Source organism: Nycticebus coucang, chromosome 2 (genome assembly GCF_027406575.1).
Source record: "Nycticebus coucang isolate mNycCou1 chromosome 2, mNycCou1.pri, whole genome shotgun sequence".
In the NCBI taxonomy this organism is placed as follows: domain Eukaryota; kingdom Metazoa; phylum Chordata; class Mammalia; order Primates; family Lorisidae; genus Nycticebus; species Nycticebus coucang.
The window spans coordinates 5,682,890-5,708,463 of NC_069781.1; the positions used below are offsets into that span (position 1 = coordinate 5,682,890).

At 49.0% G+C, this 25,574-nt stretch overlaps 1 protein-coding gene across 3 annotated transcripts in view; it reads left to right on the forward strand.

Moving 5' to 3' along the window:
* The window catches only part of MED27 (mediator complex subunit 27), a 225,568-nt gene extending 202,430 nt beyond the window's left edge, over nucleotides 1-23,138 (forward strand). The window contains exons 6-8 of one of the 3 annotated variants that reach the window (XM_053559137.1): nucleotides 1,083-1,124; nucleotides 20,332-20,409; nucleotides 22,531-23,138. In XM_053559137.1, the coding sequence (XP_053415112.1) occupies nucleotides 1,083-1,124; nucleotides 20,332-20,409; nucleotides 22,531-22,665 (255 nt within the window). In that variant the 3' untranslated portion in view covers nucleotides 22,666-23,138. Of the gene's footprint in view, nucleotides 1-1,082; nucleotides 1,125-20,331; nucleotides 20,410-22,530 lie in introns of those variants that run through there. The other 2 variants (XR_008373858.1, XM_053559138.1) reach the window with 2 other exon arrangements.
* The last annotated feature ends 2,436 nt before the right edge of the window (nucleotides 23,139-25,574 follow it).

Sequence of the window (25,574 nt, forward strand, 5' to 3'; positions counted from 1 at the left end):
TCCTTTTTTTTTTTTTTTTTTTTTGTAGAGGCAGAGTCTCACTGTACCGCCCTTGGTAGAGTGCCGTGGCGTCACACGGCTCACAGCAACCTCTAACTCTTGGGCTTACGCGATTCTCTTGCCTCAGCCTCCCGAGTAGCTGGGACTACAGGTGCCCGCCACAATGCCCGGCTATTTTTTTGTTGTTGCAGTTTGGCCGGGGTGGGTTTGAACCCGCCACCCTCGGCATATGGGGCCGGCGCCCTACTCACTGAGCCACAGGCGCCGCCCTGGGGCTCTGAATCCTTGTCTCATCATCTGGAATGTAGGTGGCTGATGGGGCCAGCCACACAGACTGACTCTGGGATTCCAGGAGAAAGCTCACATGTGGGGTGACTGTGGTGCCTGGCATGGGACAAGTGCTCAGCAGCAAAGATGTTTTGATGCCCATGATGTGCTAGGGCCCATCTCAGGCGCCGGTCAGATAGATAATGAGGAGGAAGACAAGCCTCCTGCCCTGCACCAGCTTATATTCCCCTGGGCAAGTCAACAGTAAGCAGGTAAAGAGAAACAACAGAGCTTCAGACAGTTTTTAAGTGTTATAAAAATTAAATTTTGAAAGGGTTTAAGAGAATAGAGATAACAAATAAATACTGGGAAGAATATTTTAATAGGTAAGTGGAAAATACTTCTCTGATAAGGTGACATTTGAGCTGAAGGAAATATAAAAAGAGCCATGTTAGGGCTGTGAGGAAAACAGTCCAAAGAGCACAGCCAGTGCAAAGGTCCTGAGGTGAAATTGACATTGGCACATGATGTGATGCAGGAGAGCCATGGTAGGAGTCAAGGTTAGAAACGTGAGCAGGGGGCTCAGCTCACATGTGAGCCTTGGAAGAAACAAGGGCCTCAAGTTGACTTCCCTGTATCCCTCCATTCAGTTTCCTTAAATCACCTATAGACTGATAAAGAAGTAGGACATTTAAGATCCTTTGCAATAAAGGTAACAGCAATTACAGTCTTATTCCTTAAGACCCTAATATCGAAGATATGATATCCTGAATCCTAATACTGATGCTGATGATTTTTATCTCTTGTCTTCCCAGCTTGACATATGGTCTAAATCCACATATCAAGTATTCCAAAAGGTAAGTTTTGGTTTTTGCTTCTTACTCAAGAGGCATTAGGAAAATGTAATCAGAGGCCTTTTTTGACACATTAACTGTGGTGTGAATTGGGATAGGTGTAAACAATGGCACCCAGAGACCAGTGGCATAGGAGATGTTCAGGTGAGGTTTATTGAAAAGGGAGGGCATCTGGGGAGGGGCAGTTAGAGACCTCTTTTATATGGGGCTTTAGGAGGTGGGCAGATTCCACAGCTTGCCTAGAAAGTTAAGGTTCTTTGGTATGAACTACTTCTAGGGGGTGGGGCTAAGCAGATCCTTTGCCCCTTTGTCTTAGGAGGAGAGGAGGGGGAGAGGAAAGGGTTTGTGTGTGGCTGCGTTAGGCCCCCCAACAAGTTGTATTTAAGTCACCCTAGTTTTGAGCCTCATGAAGCCGTGGAACTCTGTTCCTTGTTTTCACATCTCCTATGCCGCTGGTCTCTGTCCCCCATCTCCAGCCAATCAGCCCAAGAGTGCCACATGCTAGACTGTGTTCTCCAGTTACATAACTTTGGAGCGCACATTTCACTTTGGATGTTTGTCTGGCAGCTCTTTGAACAAAACCCAGATGAATAGTAGGTGGTAACAAGACATTGTTGTACATACTTGGGGTATGGCCACCCAAGGTCCACTCCAAACACAACTTAATACTTGTGGAATGACAAAAGACTCAATTCTTAGGAACAAATTCAATTAGTATGTCATGAGTCACATCCAACTCCCATGGTGTGTAGTGTAAAAATTGATTCTAGTGCTGCATGAGTTGCATACAACTCTTGCACCAAAAACAAAAAATAACCAATTTTTCATTAAATTAGAAGGGATCATTTTGTTTTCACAGTTTTTTTAATTATATTTTCACAGTTTTATTCTATTTTCATAATAAAACACCATGGCCCCAAGGAAAGCATTTTTTTGTCCTAGTATGGCAGTCAATGTGTTAAAGTGAAAAAAGCCAGACATAAAAGGCTGTTCACTGTCTGATTTTGTTTATATGACATTCTGAGGAAAGAACAAAACCTCAGGGACAGAAATCAAACTGGTGGTTGCCTACGGTGGGAGCACGAGGCAGCTTGTTGGGGTGATGGAAATATTCTGTATCTTAATTGTAATTAAACAACTGTACATATTTGTCAAAACTCAGAACTATATTACTACAAAGCATGAGTTTCACAGTATGTAAATTATACCGTCACAAGTCAGAGACTTGGAGTTACTTCAAGCTCAACCCCACTTTGAAACTCAGGTTCTCAGAGCCCTAGTCGTCTCCACAGGGAGGGGCTAAGGGAGACAGGCTGGCCCCGCCCCACTACGCTCTGGTCCTACCAGATCTTTTCCAGAAAGATGGAACACTGGTATGGAAAATGTTAGAAAAAGTGAAAAGTGGGCAGCGCCTGTGGCTCAGTGGGTAGGGCGCCAGCCCCATATACTGAGGGTGGCAGGTTTGAACCTGGCCCCGGCCAAACTGCAACAAAAAATAGCTGGATTTTGCAGCGGGCACCTGTGGTCCCAGCTACTCGGGAGGCTGAGGCAAGAGAATCACCTAAGCCCAAGAACTGGAGGTTGCTGTGAGCTTTGACGCCATTGCACTCTCCCAAAGGCAACAAAATAAGACTCTGTCTCTAAAAAAAAAAAAAGTGAATTGTGACTAGACAAAATCCATTTCCCCAGCTTCCAGTGGGAAGCTGGACCACTCAATCCCTGTGGCTTAAAAGGATTCCTACCCCGCCCCCTCCAGTCCCCACAGCACTCAGGGCCAAGTCCCCGCAGGGCAGCAGCCAGTTTCCATTCTCCTGCATCTTCTGTCTCTGCTCACATCCAGTAGTGCAGGTAGAGAGACTTACCATTCCGTTCATTCCCTCATTGAGTTCATGAACGGACTCAATGAGGGAATAGTAAATAGTTATTTACTGAGCCTCATTGCCAGGTGCCAGGCACCGTGCAGGTGCTAGGGATACGGGTAGGGAGGCGGGGAATCAGGCAAGGGACTTACTAAATAAGATAATTCCAATTTGTTAGCTAGGAGGCTGTGACCAAGAACAGCCGGAGGGCCTCCTTTAGATTAGGGTAGTCAGGAGGCCTTTGTGGGGGGACTTAAACGGAGGCAGGCAGTGTGAGAGGGAGCCAGCATGCTCCTGTGTGGAGGAAGGCTTAGAATGTTCTAAGAGCTGTGGAATACACTGTGGGTGAGGAGAATGAAGCGGAGGTGGAAGGCCAGGCCCAGGTCAGGGAGGCGCCACTGGGCCCTGGTACAGAATTTGTATTCTATTCTCTATTCTATTAGAAGCCACTGAAGAGACTGACACAGAGGGGACATGATTTTGAATGCTTAGCCCAAGTTTTTTCCATGTTGAATCGTAGGAACACAATAATAGTTGTGCCAGGAAACAAGGGGCTTTTTTTTAATTAACGTGAAATTCACATAACATAAAATTAACCATTTTAAAGTGAACAATTACTTGGCTTTTAGTGGATTCACAGTGTTTTACAACTGGGAAAGGAAATCTCATACCCATGAAGTAGTGCGCATGGGGCTTTTGTATCAAAGAGGCAAAAGGGACCAGCCTCTAATGGTGCTGATGTCAATTCATGTTGTTCCCGGACCCCTTTACAGGGGTAAGAGTTGCCTAGGAGTAGGGAATAGTCTGAGAATGAAAGTTACACACTTAGCCTATATAAGCAGTGAAAAGCCATTACCTTTCCACTGCTAAATATATCAGCCGCCCTGGATTGGAAAAACTAGTAAAATCCAAACAAGGGCTGGAGTTTAGTTAACAGCGTTGGTTTCTTAATTCTGACAAATGTGCCCTGGTAATGAAAGATGTTAACAGTGGAGAAACTGAGTGAGACGGTTGTGGGAACTCTCTGTACCATCTTTGCAACTTTTGTGTAAATCTAAAACTGTCCCAAAATAAAAGTTTATTTCACAGAGAAAATCATAGTCTTCCCTCTTCTAGCTTTTACCCATCTGAGCTTTCTAGAAACATAATGGAGAAAATTGCCTCCGTCCCTGGGTCTGGGGCCTGAAGGAAAGGAGGATGTGGTCAGGATAGGCTTCAGCGCAGGGAACAGGTTTTAGTCTTAGCGTTCTTATCTAAGCTACCGCTCCTGCAGTATTCACTTGTTAAACACGCATTAGTTCTCAGCCTTAAATGCTGACTGTTCTTGTGATATTTCCCCCAGCGGCTGGTTGAAAAAAACATTCTAACACTGCTCATTATCTGTGTCTTATTTTGCTTTAATAGTGAGAAACATTAAGACAGTCGTTTTCCCTGTAACCTAGTTCTTATCTCTGTGCCCTCTGTGGCATGGTGATGAGTTACCTACTCCTGGTTCCACAAAAGGCTAGTGACAGTGTCAGCAGGCCGGGGAGCACGGTAGCCCGTTTCACTGCAGTGCCGTCTATGAGAGGGGCTTGCCCATGCCTGCCTTCGCGTATCTCTCTTTAATGCTCTTTTAGTATTACAGAAGTCGTGGAGAGTGGGAAGCACACATTTGGTGAGGCATGGATGTAGACAGTGCGGTGTTTCTACTCTGCCTCCTCTGAAAATAACCTGCCAACCACTTTTTGTATTTTCTTAAAACTGCAAACACACACTGAAGCGTCGTTTAAAATTTGATATTAGTCTAGTTGGAGAGATTGAAGAGCACTTTTAAATCTCACTGATTCCTCCCTGTTGGTGTTTTTAGCATGTTTCTAACAGTAAACATCAATGAAGTCTAAGGAGTGGGGTTTTAGTTCAGCTGTTGAGTGGCACGTCCTCTGTATTTGTGCAGAACCCTTTGTGAGATTCCTTTCTCATCTCTACCTTTGCCTATTTTTAACTAAATGGACTTGACCTCTGATATTGACCTGTACTAGATTAAAGGACCACAGTGGGGAGAGGTGCTAGTGCTCTTTGATTAGAACTAAAGGCAGATAATGTTGAAGTCCTTTTCTTTCAGGGGCAGTTAAGAATTAGATTAAAGAGTCTTCTGTCTCTCCTACTAACACATCTTCTACTTGCTATCAAATAGAGGACGATACTGGAAAATAATGTAGGACTGAATTAAGCTTAATCCTTTCTCAATAAGCTTTCAGCCAGTCATGGCCGTGTGGAATGGGCTTGGGATTTGTAGAAAGGTCTGCTTGCCTGGAAGATGGTGGTGGAGCACATGAAGAGTGTGGCATGGCATCTGAGAGCAGCGGCTGCACTGTGCTTGTTCCAGCAGGTTCTCCTTGGGCTGGTTGGGGGGGGTGGGGAGGGCAGACCTTCCTGTGCCACAGCAGGCCCTGCACTGAGCTCAGAGTTGGGACAACTTTGACTTCATCCTCGCTCATTTGGAAGGTCTGTTGAGGTTTCTGGCGTGATGTTTAACATTTCAAACCCAAACCACCAAAGGAGAAGGATTAGATGGCAGCATTTTTAAACTCTGCTTTTTAGAATCAGCTGTTTCTCAGATATCTATTTTCTTCCTGTTCACATACTTAAACTTGGGGGTATCCCATTTGTTGTTTGTAGCATTTCCCAGAAAGACACTGTGTGGAAGTACTGTGGCAGACATCCCCTCCCATCCTCTCTGCCTGCTCACACCCACCCAAGCTGACCATCCAGGGTAAGGTTAGTTACAAGCATCACCTAGGGAAGCTCAGCCTGGACCAGAGGATGAAGTGCATTAGTAGATAAGCAGACATGGAAAGGAAGTTCCTCGGTCATCCATCTCAGACTAGAAATGGTTCCTAGGGCCTTAAGGATGGTGGTACCTGGCAGGTACCATAACTGTACCCACCTCTGAGCCAGGAAGTCTTGGCTCCCAGCAGCAGCTCACAGCATCTCTGGAGGACTCCTCTCCCAGCACTGCTCTGGGGTAGAAGCCTTTTGTTGGCCATCATTATGTGATTGCAATCACTGCGTACTGGACATGTTTTCCTGCCCACAGGTAGCAGCAGTAGCCACCACAGAGCAAGGGCCAGCTGGGTGGGCAGTAAGCCCTCCAAGGTCTTTCCCTTCGGTGTGACAGGAGGGTGTGGAGAGGAACTGCCTTGCAGCACCAAGCCAACCTCACATTCACCTTTTTATTTCTAGAGAATAATGTCAGGAGCTAAGAGAACGGAATCCAGCCCTGTTGAATCCTCATCAGGCCTGTGCTTAACCCCCGGGTGGAAGCCAGAGCCCCTGAGCCTCTCTCTGTAGCATACCCTGCCTTTTGTCTGCAGACGTTCTCTGTCGGCAAGCCCTTTTCTCTCTTCTTCATTAGACCCCTTACCCAAGTGTGGGAGTGGGGGAGGGCTGGGGCCACTTGCTGTGGGTCTGTGGCTGCTAACAGGCTCCCATCATTTACTGGGTCCCCCAGAGGCACCTTACACTTCGTCCTAGGGTGAAGAAACTTTTTATAGCCAGCAAGTCTCCAGCAGAGTAGATTCAGAGAATGGGACTTAGAAATGGGGGGACTGCCTGAAAGGGCAGAATCACAAAGAGCCAGGAAAGGTTTCAAGCGTGTTCATATTTTTCTGACATTTAAACTCTACAGGGGTGGTCAGTGTTTTGATCTTTAACCCCCTCATTTCAAAACAGTGTGCGTTTTCTTCCAGTCACTTAGGAAGAAAGCGGGAGCAAATCTACAGCTGCTTACTGCACTGAGTGTTGGCAGGGTGGCTGAAGAAAGAGGGGAGAGGTGTCCAGCTCCAGGTGGGCAGGTGAGAAAGGACAGGGAGCATCAGAGGGGCTGGCACAAGCTTCAGAGCTTCTTCACTCAGAGCTAAAGGACAGAGCGTAAACGTCACAGCCCGCGATGTCCAGCTCATAGTCCCCAGTCATTGTTCTCTGGGCTCTGCGCTATCAGCACTCGACTGTGGAGGGTGGTGGATAACATTCTGAGTGGGGGGTGGGGCTGCTTCATTCCTGTGTAGCTTCTTTCCTATGTTCACTCCGTCATTCATTCTTTAATGTGAAAGACTTGTCCCCAACTGGGGACAGACTGTCACAGTGTGTTTACTGAACGGACATCAGGCACTCTTCAGTGAAGGAGATGGAGTCAGATCTATAGACCCACTTCTCTGAAATCATGGTGAATGCCTCATAATAAGCTGGTGGTTATGTTCAGTGCACAAATTGATCTCCTACACACAGAAAAAGGAACTGTCCCGGGGCAGCATAGTCTTCAGAGGCTGCGAGCTGTCACCCTGCTCAGAGTCAGGCCGTGCTGCATATGTATGTACCTGCTGTGGTGTTTCCCGTCACCAAAGAGGTCAGTAAATAGTATTAAATTATTTTAAATCTCCAAAATTTCTTCCTACCAGCCTCATTTACATTTCCTTTCAAAACCCTCTTCAAATGCCACAGACGAAGACCTTTAAGAGGCCAAGTTGTGGTGAAAGTTTGCGGGCTGCAGGCCAGGCCTCAGTCGTCTTTGTTCGGTGCCCTGCATAGGTAAGGCCCCCACACCTGGAGGACTCCACAGCCTCCAAAAGTCCACAAAGGGCCTTTTGCTTTTTCTGGGTCTTGTTCCTCGGCCATCCCCCTGCCTCTCACGTGCTAGCCACCTCCAATGAAGGACACTTACGTTTTGAAAACAATGTATCCTTTTCATTCTGCTTTTGTGCATTCTGTCACTACTTCACAAGTGTATCCCGAACAACAGAGGGACAGCTTTCCCTGGTGCAAGGGCAAATGGGCGTCTTAATGTAGGCAGCTGGACTCCTGGCCATAGGCTCTGACAAATGGCGGTGGGAGGAATGTGTGCGTGAGCCCACTGTCGGGCTATTGGCAAGCAGCCCCGTCGGCGGCAGCTGGATGTATTGACCAGGTCGGGTAAGCAGACCTCACCTGCTCAAGGTCCGGGGCACCTGAGAGCTGAGAGTGGCAGGGATGGGTTGTTAGGCTCAAACTGACAGCTGAAAAGTCTTTATTACCACCTTTTAATGGTCTTGTTTGAATATTCACAAGAATCTAAACCTGGAAGAGAGTTAATCATTTGTTTTCCTCTTCTGATACCCCAGTACCTTCCGTCCACAAGGCGCTCACATGTGCCCAGTTTTATGGTTAAAATTGAACCAGGAAAGCCTAGCCCATCTTGCTAACTTTGTTAGGGCATCTTAGTTGCCCTGGAAGTGGTTTGTGGTTTTGTGCCATTAGAAGAGTCACAGATTAGTCATTTGTCATCTCTGTAGCTTATTTCTTCCTGAAAGGTTGCGTGGGACACAGTCTACTCCATGTCAGATTCTTACGGCTGTTCTGAGAAGGCAAAGCAAACCCAGAATTACGGCCAACAGCAATTTCCTGTGGGCAGCCCTGACATGCCGGTGTAGAATCATGGGTCCAGGACCTGGATCAGGCCCCAGTTCTGAGAAGCAGTGGTACTTCCAGTGATCCCTGGAAGGAAGGTGCCTGAGACCGAGAGGCTGAGCCTCAATGTCCTGTTTTCCTTGCAAAGCAGGAGCTGGGGGTGGGATCGGGCCCTGTAGCTTTCTCCCTTCTTCTCTTTTCATTGCCTCAAGTTAGATGGAGAAGTAGATGGTATTGTCTGTTTTCTTAGGAGCCCAGATGTCTTTGGATGTTTCTCTGACTGCAAGGCTGTTCCTGCAGAAAATAACATCACACCAAGTGGGCACAGAACAATTCAGGTGTCTTTGGGCTTAGACTTTCCCAGCAGCCAGTGACAGAATCTGGCATTTTACCATCTGGAAAGCATTGAACTTTTTTTTTTTTCATCTAAATGAAGAGTATTAATTCCTTAATCCTGAGAAATGTCAAGGACCCTATCGTGTGTGTCTCAGCCCTGTACAAGGCCTTTGACAGAGCGGAGGGCTGGTCAGGACCACGGAGAGCTCCCTGGCATCTCCCCAGGTTCTGCTCACCCAGCCCACCCCACCCAGGGCAGAGCTCACAACCTCTGCTTCTTCCATCCCTCCCTCCCTTCTCACTCTTCCCCCTTTCCCCACTGGCCAAAAATAGACTCTTGTCCACTTTCTCTCTCGTTCTCTCGGGATCCTGCTAGGTAAGAGGCACCCGGTGCTGGACCACGCACCTCTCTCAGACCCCACGCACCTCCTCCTGTACACCAGGGAGGACAGAAGTGAGGCTGGCTCCTTGGCCTCATCCTCAAGGAAAGCACAGCTTGAGGTATGGGGCATCTCGTCCCAGGCCTGGCAAGTATCCAGCTGGGGTGCCTAGAGGGTTCTGCTGGGAGTGCAGACAGCATGCCTTCTGCCCAGCCCAGGCTGGAACAGGGAAGACCCCTCAGCTGAGTCCTGAAGGGTGAGAAAGGCTTAGCCAGGGAAGAGTATTCCAGGCAAGGGGACCACTCGAGCACAGACTCAGGGCCAGGAAAGCATGCAGGAGTGTGGGGGTGGGGGTCCTACAGCAGCCGGGATTGCTGCAATGTGAAGTGGGGGCCAGACGGAAGCTCAGCTGAGAGATCCAGATCCACAGGGGCCTTGGGAGGACCGAGTAGCTGACTGTGGAGTGGCCAGGAGAGGTACAGCTAACTCTGGAGGCCGTTTGCCACCAGTCTGCACTCAGGAATCCGGGAAGTTGGAGGCTTCCCTTCCTGACATCAGTGGCATCTTATCTGAGACTTTAACCACACTCAAACAAAAACTCATTTATAGAGGACTTGGTATGTGCTGGAGACTGTATTAAGTGCTTTTCATATACGGGCTCTGCCTTCCCAGGCACAGCTTAATTTCAATGGTGTGAGCAGGGCTTTGGGGCAGGATGCAGCAGCTGTGTGTGCCTACACCTCCCCACTTCCAAGCCAGTCGGCCCTGCCACGGTCCCATCCCAGAGCAGCATTGCCCAGCTCTGGCGAACAGTTATAAGCTCTTCAGAGCCCGTCCTTATGGCTCCTTTGTCAAGCTCAGAAGGAAATATTGATCTCGTCTGAGTAATCCCTGGTCCCTGTGGACTTTGGCGCTTCCTCATCAGGCCTCTAGGCCTGCTGAACCTGAGGCCTACAAATCCAAGGTGCAGATTAGACAGGGACTGCATAATAAAAAATAAATCCCCTGCTTCCGCTCCACTGTACTTTTATCCTCATTTTGAAGCCCATCTTTGTGCCATTCCACGTCACTCCCCCACCAACATCACTTTCAGCACTGACTTTATAGCATTCCGGTTTTGAGATAATGATGGCTCCTCTTCATGGAGTGCATACTTCTGGGACCGTTTTAAATATTCTTCATAAAACCAGTGCACGTCCTCGGAGCAACATTGCTGAAGGGATTGGCGTCTCTTTAAACCTTTAACACACTGGGTTCACATGTTCGCCTGCGGGACCCACAAAGTTTTCTCCTTCCAAGAGATTCCTACTGTCCCTCTCCTTAAAGGTGAGACTGTCCTTGCAAAATTCTTAATAGAGACCCAAACTCTCAGGCTAATCTACTTGTGTAACACAGTAGAAGTTCATTTTTATTTCTACGAGTTGCGGGAACAGCCTGGGTGCCAGCAAGTAGTGCACATTTGGTTTTGTGGCCTGTTGGATTGTGCTGCAGGATCACACCCAAACCCGCTGAGCTGGAGGTGCTCTCTGCTCCTGAGCCCATCTCTCAAAACTCTATAACCAGCCCAGAAGCTGAGGACTGCATGAGGGTGACGTCACATGAGGCAGCAGGTAGATTCCTGGGGTGGACAGTAACCTGGCACCCAAGCTTTCTCCTGGGATCTGCTTGTCCTTGTTACAAAGGGGCTGGATGTAGTGGCTCAGACCTTTAGTCACAACACTTTTAGAGGCTGAGGAGGGAGGATCATTTGAGCCCAGGAGTTCGAGGCTACAGTGGTCTCCTGTGGGGTCACTGCACTCCAGCCTGGATGCCAGAGTGAGACCCTGCCTCTAAAAAACAAAAGGTACAAAAGGGCTCATTTTAGCCCCTGATGGGGCTGACGGTAGACTGATCACAGGTTTGCCTTCAGAGCACAGAGGGTGAATGTTGCCTGGCACAGGGCAGGAGCTTACTTACTGGGCCCTACAGCAGCATCCGCTGAAGCTTAGGCCTGGAGGAGCCTGTGGAACACCCTGGCCATGACCTCAGCCTCAAGAGCCAGCAAGAGAGGCATGCAGCTGAGGTCACCCAGGACAAGAGTGATAAATCCAGGCTTAAACCCCATTTCCTGGTGGCTCCCCGTGTCACACCCTGTTGCCTTTTGCTCACTTTATCCCGGGTCTCAGGGAATCGTGTGGAAGCCATAGTCTGCGTCTCCACCAGGCTTCTCTTTTAAATAAGCAGCTGTTAAACATGAGAGTACTTAACTTTTCCTGTCAGTCTTGCAAGGGGCATAGTTTTAATTGTTGGGGGCCCCCCCGCTCTCCTGGCATAGCAGGAGGGGCCTGGTTCCATGCAGCTGGTGCTATCCCTCCACAATGCTAGGAAGAATGCCAGTTATCCGGCATCAAGCACCCCACCCTGCCAGGAGCCCCTGAGGACATCTGATCACTGAGGAATACAAGGAAGACCTCTGGGCAGGAGTTGTACATTTACATTTAAATCAGATACCCCAAATTGAAGGTAATTGAAAAATTCTTAGGGAAAAAATTAGGGGAGGGTGTACCAGATCATCCAACAGGGTGGGAGTCCTAGTGTAGATTGTGCTGTTATTCCATCCTAGGCTGGTAATGGGCCTAGTCATCTTGACTTTCCCCCTTCCAGGAGTTCAGCACTCCCTTGCTTTTAAAAGAGGGAACTGCTGGGGAAGGCAAGTCTGTTAGAGAGTTTCTCCCCACCGTCTGCCTCCCTGATCCTTCTGTGTCCTTTCTTCCCTTACTAAGAAGAATAGAGCTGTGCCTAATCATCATAAAACCTGCTGCTCTGGGGGTTGACCTTAAACAGAAAAGTTCTGGACATGCCCTTGCAGCAGGGGAGGGTCTGAGCAGGAAGACGCGCGTGGGCACTGCCTGCCACATCCGTGTGCTGCAGTAGGATTGACAGGATTGCCTCCACTGTCCCCCTTTTATGGTACTGTATTTTTTTAGTCCTCCACTTTTTTTTTTTTTTTTTTTTTTGAGACAAGGTCTCGAACCGAGCATAGTGGCTCATACCTTAATCCTAGCACTCTGGGAGGCCAAGGGGGGTGGATTGCCTGAGCCCAGGAGTCAAAAAAAAAAAAAAAGAGTAGCGAGATGGCTCACATCTATAATCCTGGCACTCGGGGGAGGCTGAGGCGGGTGGATTGCCTGAGCTCACAAGTTCAAGACCAGCCTGAGCAAGAGCAAGACCCTGTCTCTACTAAAAATAGAAAAACTCAGGCAAGAGGATTGCTTGAGCCCAAGAGTTGAAGGTTGCTGTGAGCTATGATGATACCACGGCTTTCTAACCAGGGCAACAGCTTAAGACTCTGTCTCAAAAAAAAAAAAAAAAATTAGTCAGGTATTGTGGTGGACACCTGTAGTCCCAGCTACTTGGGAGGCTGAGGCAGGAGGATCACTTGAGCCTAAGAGACTGAGGTTGCTGTGATCTATGATGCCACAGCACTTTATTCAAGGTAACAAAGTGAGACTCTGTCTCAAAAAGAAAAAAAATGAAACAGGGTCTTGCTCTGTTAGCCAGGTTAATCTCAAACTCCTCAAGCGATCCTCCCACCTTAGCCTCCCAAGTACCTGGGACTATAGCGTGAGCCACCATGCCTGGCGAGGTCCCTTGATGAATACGCCTGACTGATGCTGCTGCTTTTCATCCCCGTTTTCCCCTTCTTTATGCATGGCAGGGAGACACAGTCAATCTGGAGGTCGTCTTGAGGGCCCACCAATGTCTGTTATCAGACCCTGTTTGGGGGTGGGTCGTGCCTGGTGCATGGCAGGGAAGTATAGGGAACTGGGGCAGGGTGATCCTCACCTCAGGTCACCTAAATCAGCGTGACAGGCAGATCCAGAGCCTGAACTCGTGTAAGAAGAGCCACACACCCCAGGCTGTGCAGTGTAGACCTGCTCTTGCACAGGGTTAATGCTCAGGAAATGTCGATGTGAATCATTGCTGTTATTGTGAGCAGTGCCACTTTGGATTTAGCTAAAATAACTTGTGATCTCTGAAGCACCCCCAGCTCCCAGATTCTGGGAGGGAAGGCGGCTGTCAGGAGCTCCTTGCACACAATATGGTAGAGGAACTTTGGGAAATTGTTTTGACTGGCATGTCCTCTTCCAGCGTGTTGACTGACAGCTGTTTCAAGGTCTCTTGAAAGAGTCCTTTCTCCCTCCCTGAGTTTAGCTCCCCTGTACGTTTGGGTACAAGAAGACTTCTTCCCTCTGAGCCAAGGGGAGGCATTTTGGTAAGCCCTGCATGCGGGCGAAGGAAACTACAAGCAGGGTAGATCTGTTGACAGGTGATGGAGATGTTGTCCTCAAAGTGAATTAGCTACAGGCCAGCGTTGAAATGGGGGACACCCCCAAACTAGGCTGGAGCACCTGCGGTTTTTCCCTGCTATGAGGAGTATGCCAGTGTCTCCTAGCAGAGCCCCTCCCTCAGTGCGTCTCCCTGTGCCGGCATTTCTCCCGCCCTTGCTGGGCACTTGAGCGTCCCATCTTGCTTGCTGTTACTTTCCTGCTTCTCCTCCCTCCCTCTCCTAGGTTTGCGCCCACTTTGATCTTTTCCACGCTTTTTTCAAGCCGGCATCACTGGTGGGATGAGCCGCTCCCTCTCTGGGGAGCATTAGTGCCCTTCCCGGCCTCCTGCTTTTATCTCCCAGCAGAGTCTCATTAGCGTTACAGCACGATGGGACCAAACTAAACTCCACTACCATGGAGTTGATTTAAGTTAGTTAATAGCAAAATTTTTTCTGCCCAAGGCCTGTTTTTTCCACATCTTGGATGCTGAGCAAAAAAACAACTTTGTTGTTGAAGAATGTAAAACAAAAACTATTGAAGGTGGAATGCTTTGACAGAAAGGCAGATCATGGTAGGCGAAGCTCTCTAGTGTTCAACAACCACATCTTACCTGGCGCCTGGGGGTTCAGCCACAGGAATCCAAAAACCAGCAGCAGGGGGCTGGGGAAGAAGGGAGAGAGAATTGCAAACCAGCCAGCCTTTTCTCCTCTTGCTAAAATGCTTCTGTAACTGGGAAGTTGAAGAAACTAAATGACCACATCAACACTAGGAAAGTAATGCCGCCATTCGGCCGCTGAAGAGTACTCTGTCCTGGGCCTTTCTTAAAAAGAGGGGCTGATTGGGCAGCGCCTGTGGCTCAAAGGAGTAGGGCACCGGCCCCATATGCCGGAGGTGGAGGGTTCAAAACTCAGCCCCGGCCAAAAACTGCGAAAAAAAAAAGAAGAGAGGCTGATTGACCAGATCGCCAACCAGTAATGGGAAAACACTGGATGCCCTACCTGTGAGCCAGACGCCAGGCAGCCGTGGTGCGCAGCTCAGCATCTGGAGAGGACATTTTCCTGTCAGTTTAGCTTGTTCTGCTCTGAGCAGCCTGCCATACGGCAGCCACGATGCAGATCCCCTGACCTGTGCCTTGCAGCAAGACTCTGGGAGAGAGTGGGCAAAGCTGCCCCTGGCCACTGGGCCTGCACCTTTTTCTGCAGAATGGGAGAGCCAGCTGAGGAGAGTCCATCAGCAGGAAGGTGGGCAAAGGCCTTGAAGCACCCAGGCTCCAAACCAGTCACCCTCCTCCAGCTGTGTGACTGGGCATCTTAATGCCCAAAATGTAAATAAGAATAGCACCCACCTCAGAGTCACTACTGTGCGAATTAAATGAGAGGGGCACAGAGGGCCACTCTCATTAATAGTAGCTATTAGAATTTAATAAAGCATCTCATGATCCTAAAAAGTCACCACTCCAGAGCGAGTCGGGAAACTCGTGTGATGCCTGCCATTCATTGGGGGGTTTGTTTTTTGTTACTACTGTGGTGGTGTTTTGAGACAGAGTCTCACTCTTTCGCCCTGGGTAGAGAGCTGCGGCGTGATAGCTCACAGCAACATCCAACTCCAGGGTTCAAGTGATCCTCTTGGCTCAGCCTCCTGAGTAGCTGGGACTACAGGCACCTGCCACAACGCCCGGCTACATTCATTTTGATTCATGAAAAAGACAAACTGCCGATTTGATTTGTACTCCTTCGTTTTGTGTCCAGAATCAAATGCCCAGCACTTTGGGGACTCTGTTCCTATCGTACCTGGAGTGCTACGCTCCTTGCTGGCAGCTGCTAGTAGGGCAGAAGCCCAGCCCATCCACACCTGCTTAGTCGGAATCTGCTTGTCAGCAGGACCCAGTGACGTGTGTGCTTAAAACACTTGTAGCCTTATGCATGTAGCATCCCTGAGAGGAGCTTGGAGAGGCTGACTGAATTTCTGGGCCCCACCCTGGAGATTCTAAGTCTAGAATGGGGCCCATGAACACAAATTTCTAATAAATTCTTAGGTGATACCAGCACTGCTGGTCTGGGAACCATGTTTTGAGCAGCCCCATTCTGGATAATAAATTTCCTTGACCACAGCTCGAACTTGTGTGTGCCACCACTTATAGGAACTGTAGACCTGGCTGACACAGTGGCTCATTTTCTAGATGCAAAATACATGTCCAAGGAGAGCCTGAGTCTGGAGAGAGGCGAGGGTGCACTGCAGGCACCAGCCATGCTGAGTCTTCACAGGGCTGTGCTCGGCGTAATCACTCAGGGACCCAGGCTTACTAGGGCCTCCCCATCTGGTGACTTTACCATCTTAGAGTGGGCTTCCAGAGTCTCAAAGACAGCGAACATAGAGGTTTACACTTGATTTTCATAGCCTTCAGACAAAAGTAACACACCACTTCCACTTCCTAATGCCTAACTCTAACTACAAGGGAAGCTTGGAGATCGTCCTGTGTGCCCAGGAAGGAGAACTGGACAGGGTGACCACTTGTGACTTCTCCCACAGAGAGAAAGTCCAGGATTCCCTGGCACAGAGTTGAGGGACCAGGGCCCAGAGTCCTCAGCTCCTCCTCCTGCCCCTGCCATTTCCAGGCCCCTTGATCCACCCGCTGAGCCATTCTCCCTGGAAGTCTCAAGGACAGAATGGGTCATTCGCTCTATCAGCATGGGCTGATATGGTCTCTCATCTCTCAGAGTGCACAGTCAAGTTAGGCAAACTGGCAGTAAACAAAAACTGCAAAACCTAATTCTATAAGTTCAGGCATGGGGGGTGCTGTGGAAGAAAAGAGCTGGCGTGGCCCCAGCAGGGTGTCAGGAGGAGGGGAGGGCTCTGGGGAGACAGGACAAAGCTTCGTTCATAGCTACTGAGGAAGACCAGGACCAGGACCCACAAGGTTTGCAATGTCACATTCTGTCCCCACTGCATTCAGAAGCTCTCAGGATTCTAAGCATGAGAGTAGCATGGTTGGAGTTGGAGTTTCGTGAGCTGATAACTAATATTTACTGAGCAGCCTGCAAGTCCACATTATTCCCCTTAATCTTCATGGTCATCCCATGTGATAGGGACTGTTTGTCAATAACCCCATTGTCCAGATGGGAAAACTGCAGCTAATAAAGATGAAGTAACTTATCCCAAGGTTGTGTTGCTCGGAGAGGTAGAGCTGGGATCCCAACCTCAAGCCCACACCCTTTCCCCCTTCACTGCAGAATGTTCCTTCTGAGAGCACTGTCGGTGCAGGATGGAGGAGTGTGAGCCAGCGCAGAGCTGGTCCAGGCACTCACATCGGCCTGACAGGAAGAGATGGCAGCTTAGGAGCAGCAGGAGTGGGGAAGACATTGGATTCCAGATAAATGATTTGTAACTCCACGGTCACTTGAGGAAAAAGGCCGGGGGGAACAGAGATGACGGGGAGGAGCTCAGCCATCTGGATGGCTGGTCATTTAGCAAGGACACAGGAGGAGGAGGAGGTCTGGAGAGCTTTAGATGTCCCCAGAACTAGCAGTGCCTTGCCTGGAGATCGTGTTGTGCAGTTATCACAACTAGTTCCACCTCTAGGAGTACTTGGAGAATGGGCACACATTGGTCAGGCCAGGCCCCCCCAAGAACGGTGGGACATCTTGGGGGCACAGAGTCTTACCATTTGGGTAGAAGCACTAAATTCTCAAGGCCACCAGGACCAGGCAGGTACAGTGGTGAGTGAAGCCATCTGGGTATAAGACTGTGGGGTGCTCAGGCAAACTGCAGATGCATGCCCTGTCCAGAGGCACTGCCCCTCCTGGGACCACGTCTCAATCACACTGATGAGGAGGAACTGGGCCTTGTGCTGGGCACTTCACTTGTTAGACTTGTTTAATCCTCCACAACCTGTGAGACTGTTGCCAGATCTTCTGATGCTTTAAGGGAAGCCGGGGGTCCCAGTTAAGTAAAGTTTCCTGATTTTTTTTTTTTTTTCAGTTTCTGGCCGGGGCTGACCACCTCTGGCATGTTGGGCGCCAGCTCCATATACTGGAGGTGGTGGGTTCAAACCCGACCCAGCCAAAAACTGCAAAAAAAAATGAGAAGAAACAAGCAGAAAAGTGCAGCCAAACAACAAATCTCTGCCTTAAATGTGACCTCTGGGTCGCCCGCCTTACTGGGGACCAGCCAGGCCCCAGGCCAGCTCCAGCCACTGAGGCACATGATGCTATCCCTGACTAGTGGGGCGGGGGGAAGAAGGGGAGACAGTCCCCATCTAGGCACAGCCTAGCTCCTTTAACTATGAGAGCAGGGGCTTCATTAGAGGCATTTTAAAAATAAATGGAAGCCAAGGTGGGAAGATCCCTTGAGCTCAGGAATTTGAGACCATCCAGCCTGAGCCAGAGCAAGACCTCTAAAAATGGCTGGATGTGGGCAGCACCTGTGGCTCAAAGGAGTAGGGCACTGGCCCCACTCCCCAAGATTAAGGGGAATAATGTGGACTTGCAGGCTGCACTGGCCCCAGCCAAAAACTGCAAAAAAAAACAAAATAGCCAGATGTTGTGGCAGGCACCTGTAGTCCCAGCTACTTGGGAGGCTGAGGCAAGAGGAGGATTGCTTGAGCCCAAGAGTCTGAAGTTACTGTGAGTTGTGACACCATGGCACTCTACCAAGGGCAACAAAATGAGACTCTGTCTCAAAAATAAATAAATAAAAACAAATGGTAGGAGGCTGGGCAGGGTGGCTCACACCTGAAATCCCAGCAGTTTCAGAGACCAAGGTAAAGGGATCATTTGAGCCTATGAGTTCCAGACCAACCTAAGCAACATCTCTACAATGAGACCTCATCTCTACCAAAAAAAGTCAACTGGTGGTGTGCACCTGTGGTCCCAGCTCCTTGGAAGGCTGAGGCAGGAGGATTGCTTGAGCCCAGGAGTTTGAGGCTTTAATGAGCTCTGATGGTGCCATTGCACTCTAACCTGGGCAACAGCCTTGTCTCCAAAAATAAACAAATGGTAAGGTTGAGAGGAATAACTCTCCATTGCTTCTTTTATAATGGCAAATGTGATTACAGGAGCTATCTTCTCAGCTGACAAAATGACACTTTCATGGATTTTCTTTGCAAGGGAGTTGGGTGGGCAAGAACCCAGCTTTCAAGTCCAGGTACCGTCTGAGCCCTGTTTGCTTGGCTGGGTTTTGTGGCTGTTAGTTTCTCCCCACCAATCACCACCAGCCATTTTCCAAAGTTATCATTACTACTGTTTTTTTTTTTTTAAGGCATTGCTCATTTTAGAAAGCTGTCTGTCAAAAATGCTTAAAATAAAAGCAGACTTGGCACTTGAAGGAATAAGTACCATTTATCTTTAAAGTCACTTGGGTGAGAATTTCTCAGTGAGGTTGGGCATGTGAACTGTTGATGTACTTGTAAGAATGCCAGTGCAGGTGTCTGTGGTCTGTGGCCTTTGGAAAGTGGGCATTTTTAAGTTATTTGTGTATTCAACAAATATGTTCTGAGCACCTGCTGTAAGCCTGGTGCTCTCCTGGGCCTTGAGGGAACCAGGTGAACGTGGTCACTCCCCCCACAGAGCCAATCATATTCTAGCGGGCTTCACCAGCCACCAGGCAAACCTTGGAAGTCCCTTGGGAGAGAGGGCAGGTCCAGCCACAAGGGCAGGGTAGCAGGGCTGGCAGCCTTGCTGGAGAGAGAAAGCTTTGCCCACCTTGCCTCACTCTGTCCTCTCACTGGCTTTAGGAGGTGTGTGTTATTACAGTTTAGCCAGGGACTTGCCTGCCTGCAGAGCCTGTGTCTTCACACTTTGTGGCGCAGCCTCTGCCTGCAGGTGTAGACAAACAACTGGACTAGTTTCTGAATCATTTGCAACTCCCCATGTAGGGCCAGACCAGCTCCTCTGGTCTCCACCTCACTTGATTGCTCCCCTGCCACTTAGGTCTGTTAGTGGGCTTGGACGCTGACAGGTCTGCACAGGTCACACCGTGTTTATTCTTGTTCTCAGAGCTAATGATGTTAGCTGAAGTTTTTTGTTTTGTTTTTTAAGCACAACATTTGTAATGTCAAGAATCCGTAATGAGGACAATCAAATAAACCATTCGTTTGAACATAGCTATCAAATTAGGTATAATCTATTAATCTGCTGATTGATGGTAGGCATTAGCAAATCATGGTGTTGAACAACCAGGGATCTTAGACCAGCCCTTTTGTTTGTGAGAAGGGACATTGAGATGCTCGATCAGGGTCAGGGGATGGTGCCAGGGCTTTGGCCCTATGATCTGTCCAGCTGGTCACCTGATGCTTCCAGTGGACCTCAAACCATCTTCTCCTTGGCCTTGCTGATAAAGCTTTGCTGTGGAGTCAGATTATGGGAGTGGGAAGACCACAGCCTTCCCACAGCTGTCTAGCGGCCTCACTGGGCTGGCAGCACTTCTCAGCTCATTGCAGCAACCGTGAGCCCAAGGAGAAGAGCTCAGAAACCCCAGATTCCTGATGATAAAGGCTGTGTGATGAGACAGAATAAGAATTACAGGAAACAGGCTGGTCACACAGTCAGGGAAACCGTTCAGTGTGAAGACGAAGTGGGACACGAACAGTTGGTGACGCTCCTTTGCCTTACGCTGTGTGGCAAAGAGGATTGTGAGCCCTCAGTGATCAGCCCCCACTGGCTCTGGCCACCCTCTCTCCCTGTGCTCAGGCCTGTGTCCTTTCTGCTGCATCATTCCTCCTCTCCCCTCTGTGCTTCCGGCTCCACTAACTAAGGTTCCTACCTGAGATTTTGTTTTAGATGTCCCTTCCTCCACAAGGCGTTCAAAACCAGATCCGGTTTCTTATGAAAGGTGCACTGGCCCTGCGTGTTTTCTCAGCACTGGTCTGGATGCACTGACTGCAGCCATTGTGCTTCATTCTCAGGTGACAGACCACGCCACCACTGCCCTGCTCCACTACCAGCTGCCCCAGATGCCAGACGTCGTGGTCAGGTCTTTCATGGTATGTCAGTCTCCTCTTTATACCTTGGCTCCCTTCCCTTGAGAACAGGCAGCTCAAAGAGTAGCTTTTGTTGTCTCCAGATTTGAGGGCCTCCCAGTGGGAGATGCGCTGCCAGTTTAAAACTGAGATTTTTTTGAAACTGGGAAGGAATCTGGAGAAATCACTTCCAGCGTAATTAACTGGTGTTTTCTATCATTGCTGAGCACGTGGTGATTTCAGAAGTGATCTTCCAAAATAGTTTCCGACACTGATTTAGTCAACAGATACTTTACTGAGCCCCGAATCTGTGCCAGGCCCTGTGCTTGGCACCAAGCACATAACAGTGAATAAGACAAATCTTGTCGTTCCCCAAGACATCTCATCCTCAGACTTTCAGAGTTGGAGCTCAAGATGGGAGCAGCCCCAGAACAGTTGTCCCAGGGATATGCTGGAGCCAGCTCCTGGCGGTTCTTAATAAATGTTCAGAATTGTGCATGCTAGTTGTTCACCCACAGTGGTCTGAGATCAAGCCAGGTGGGAGTACATGCTGCAAGTCAGGGCCCCTCCCCACCCGGAGCCAGTTTACCCTATTTATCAACATGGCCACTAGTTAGCCTAAGCAGAGCTGGCAAGGCGAGCCTGGCCCTGACAGACGCAGCCGGCTACTTCAGCACCATACCACGTGGCCTCATGCTCTCACGTCAGCAGTCTCCATCCTTCACTGCTGCTGAAACTCCCTTTTAAATTTCATGCTAGAAAGGCCTCCAATTAGAGACTTAACTCAAAACACTTGCCTATTAGCAGGTGCAAATCGGTGTTGATGGCCAGATGGGGCTAGTGGGGCATTACTCATCCAGTTCATTCTGTCATGTGGGCATCAACAATTAAGCTTTGTAGAAAGCTTGTAGATTGTTTCTTGAAGACACAGACCCGCTCATTGATTGGTGTCTTGGTTTTGAGAGGTTGAACAAAGCAAAACCTTGTGTTTAGCTGGGCTATCCATGGAGTGGCTCTTCCATGTGTTGAGAGAATAATTCAGTTTTGATAGCTGTCAACAAGATCTTCCACTCTGAATAGATACAAGGACTTGCTTTTTAACGCAACACATTGTAATGCCCAGTCTCCCTTTGTAACTGCTTTGGAATTTGGGGAAGATTTGAATTTGCTCAGCAGCGAAGAATAAATAGTTTAACTGAATGATCCATTGACCTCCTCATGTTTAGTGCCTAAAACCCTAAACACTTAGCCTCTGGAAGGGGGGCCACGCTCTGGGCCACTGTGAAGGCAGACGTGATGAAGATAGAAGGTTTTGTACCAAAAAACTTGGCCCGACCTCTTCAAATAACCATTTTCTCTTCCAAGAGTGATTCAGAAGGACGTTAAATAACTAGATTCATGCGCCCCTTTCCCAGTGAGAACTCTTTTGCCTGTTGTTGGATTTGGGTGGGGTTTTTTGTTGCCGTTATTGCTAACTAGTGAATCTCCTTAAGTTGGAGAATTGAGTTATGTGAGTCTCATCCTTATGTATGAGGCCTGAGAAAATTGCACTCTGAACTATTCAAGTGTGTTATTTGCTGCTTATTATGTTATTTGGTGGCACTAGGGCTGTCCCCACACGCCCCCAGGTGTGTTGGGCCATACCATGACAGTGAGTGATGACCTCTGAAATCAGATTAGCTGGAAGGCATATCGCCCTTCATAGAGAACTCTAAAATCGCCATCTATTCCAAGTCTGAGCCACATCCATGGCCACTTCTTGATAGTGAAGGAGGAGAAAATGATCAACACTAACATTCAGAAGGCACAGGACTCAGAAAGTGAATGTGGCTCCACCCAGCCCCCAGCCTCCATCCAGTCTCTGCTGGTTCCCTGGGACTCCTCAGGGGGCCTCTCCTGCTTTTTTGAGAGTAGGAATTTCTATTTATGAATAACTCCCTCAGCTGGGAGGGATGATGGAGTGTCGGAACTGAGAGTCAGCAGTGAGACTCTGCACACATCCCTCTGAAAGCACAGGGCATCTTTGGGGGTCAAAGCCAACTTAAGTTCTTTACACTTGGGGTTATTGGGCTTGATGGGAAGGATGACTTTGGAAGTACCTGGTTCCTGTTCTTTCATTTTTTTTCTCCTCATTTCTCTTTTTAGACTTGGTTAAGAAGTTATATAAAGCTGTTCCAGGCCCCATGCCAGCGCTGCGGGAAGTTTCTGCAAGATGGCCTTCCCCCCACGTGGCGGGACTTCCGAACCCTTGAAGCCTTCCATGACACTTGCCGGCAGTAGCCCCACCCCGGCTCCAGCCCCAGCCCGATATCCTGCCCCAGACTGGCCTACAGAGCCCCGCCCAGCACCATCACAGACAAGCACAAAGTATATTGAGGGCTGAGAACATTCCTCACTGTCCAAGTATCAGTGCAGCCGCTCTCTCCTTTCATAAAATAGTGTGTGCTAAGGCCAAGCCTGTTGAAGAGCAGACTCCATCTCTGTGCTCGATGGGACAAATTACACCCAATAGGCAGAGGACCGAAGGCTAGACAACCTTTCTAGAACCTAATGTGAGAAGGTCACACAGCCTGTGTCTCTTTCCTGTGTGTTGGCAGTACTGGCGAGTTGCCCCCCAGGTCTGTGTGCGGAGTCATTTCCATGAGCTTTTACTGGAAGGGGCCCCTGTGTTCATACGTATCTTCATGCAGGATTTGTTTTCTCTTTTTTTGTAACTTATTTTTATAAGCAATAAACCTTTTGTGTCAGGACGGGGCTTTGTCTCCCATTTCTTATCGCACTTTTTACATTCAGTTCATGGCCTTGTGAGTGGATCTGAGCCTTTTGAAGAAAAACTTGGCAATATCTGCGTTTACCACGGGGTTCTTTTTGAGGACGCTCTTCCCTACTTCTTGCTTTCAGAGGAGCGGCCAATGCCATGCATATTCCATTTCAAAGACGTTCTGCTGGCTTGAAAGACGGATTGTTCTTTTTGAGGAAAAGAGCACACAGAAGTTTCTTTTCACCAAACCGGCAGCACGCGTGCACGCCACAGGGAAGGGGCCTGCCCAGCTGCCAGCTAGACACATGAGCGAGACCCACGGCCTGATGGCTTATCTGTCCCATGTTTCATCCTGAATGTTACTAAGAATCAGTTCCAGCCCAATCTGCCAAGTTTGTTCCATGCCTCACACCAAATTTTAAAGCTATAACCTGTTTCTATGAGGATCACTGACCTGGTGGAGGCCTTGAGAAAGGTAGGAGTGTTGCCCAGAACTTTCCCAGCCCAGGCTTTACTAGAACCAAGTTCTTTTCACAACAAACACTGTCAGGACAGATGCTGCCTTCTGAGATATCCAAAAGAACTAAGGGGTTCCTACCTGGGTTCTGGTATCCAGATCATTCCTCCTCCCCTCCCCATGCTGAAGGACCCAGAGGATAGACCCAGAAGACTCATCTGTGAGGACCACAGGATAGGGCTCCTTCACGTGTGGCCCTCAGACCACCAGAATGGCTTAGTACAGAAGTATATATCCTCAGGCCTACTGAATCAGATACCCAGGGGGGCTCACACCCCAGGCTCTCTGCTCTAGGAGAGATGGCCCCTGTCTCAATGCCCACTTGGGGCAGTGTTGGGGGCAGCGTGGTGTAGCTCAAGATGCGCTTCTATGGGGGAAGGGCTTCAGATTGGATGTCACAGTTAACCAGACTCAAAATGCCAAAGCTCATAAAATGCACCACTATATTATGAAGCACTAAGAAAGAGTAACACTGCCAATTAAACCCAGACACCGGCAATACTCCTGTGTGCCAGGTAAATCAGGCACACCAGCCTTTCATTGCTTTGAAAATTTCTTTTGTCTGTTCCAAAGGGGTGCAGTTTTTCATGCCTTATGTGTGACTGTGACCTGTGACAGGCGACCCCTTGACACGACTCCCAGGGACAGACCACGGTGCTCCTCCTTTGACATGCTTGCCCTCCTTTCTTTGGTCTTATGAGGCACCTGTTTGCTGCTTTGCAAGAACATAGAATTGAGGATATCAAGTATGATAACGTTTTGTCTCAATGTGGCACATCCTTTTGAAGACATTTAAATGGCAAGGAAACTGACCCATGCAGTACAACGGTGTGCGCGGCTCATGTGCAGTGACGACAGTATGACCACCTATGACCAAGCTAGAGCATGTGCAGATAGGGACAAGCATGTCGTGACTGCCAGTTGGCAGACAGCATCCCGCAGAGATGTTCCGATATGGAAAAATACCCATCTGAGATCGCTGAAGTTCTGGTCGTGGGAAATCTCACTGGTGAAGCTGTTTGGATTTTTAACTGTTTGAGTGCTCCTGATGGTAGCAGGTCTGAGAACGCACCAGGGGGCACCGTCTCTCTGACTCCTGCCAGACTCCATCGTCAGGAGAGAGTGCAGCTTGGGTCCAGAGCTTCACCCAAACGCTGTTTCTACTTGGAATTTCATGGCATTGTTTGTTGTCCCTGTGTCATCTTTAGAGATACCTTCTATTTGGGGCAAATGATGCCTGTTTCCCATTTACAGGAGTGATATAAAGCACCCATTTAAAAATTATTCAGGTGAAAAAGTGTGACTTACAGAAAACCATTGAATGAGTAATAGCCCAGGAAGAGCATGGCTGTGGCCGAAAGTGTAAGGGTGGGGAGGAACACCCCGCCTAGGGCCTGCCCCCAGCCTTCTGCCACCAGTGGCGGGAGCCTGGAGAAGTCACTTCCTCTGTAGAGCCCCCATTCTCTGCTATGACACACCAGGCACGTAAGCCAGCGGGTGCAGGGGAAGGGGCTGGTCATGGGGACCCCGTGATGCCTGCTGTTCTGTGTTTCTATTTTTAATATTCCCTAATTTAAGAGGGGGATGGGAGAGACACAAGGGCCTGACCAGTTAAGCTGGAAAGCTTTTCCATCTCTGATGGTTCCCATCTTCAGTCCCAAGAGGGGAAGGCCGGCAGGGGGGGTGGGGAGGGTGGTATGTTTGAAGTCCAGGAAGGGGAGAGGCTTGTCCACCCGGTACCCATGTGATTGGCGCTTCAGGATACGGGCATGACAGACTGGCTATGTGTCACCCGCAGAAATAGAATGTGCTGACCCAACGTTGGCACAATAGAGGGCCAAGGTGGATTAGAGTCAGTTCCAAGATCATGAGTCAGGTGATAGGCTAGGAGACCTAGTGCTGTGAGGACAG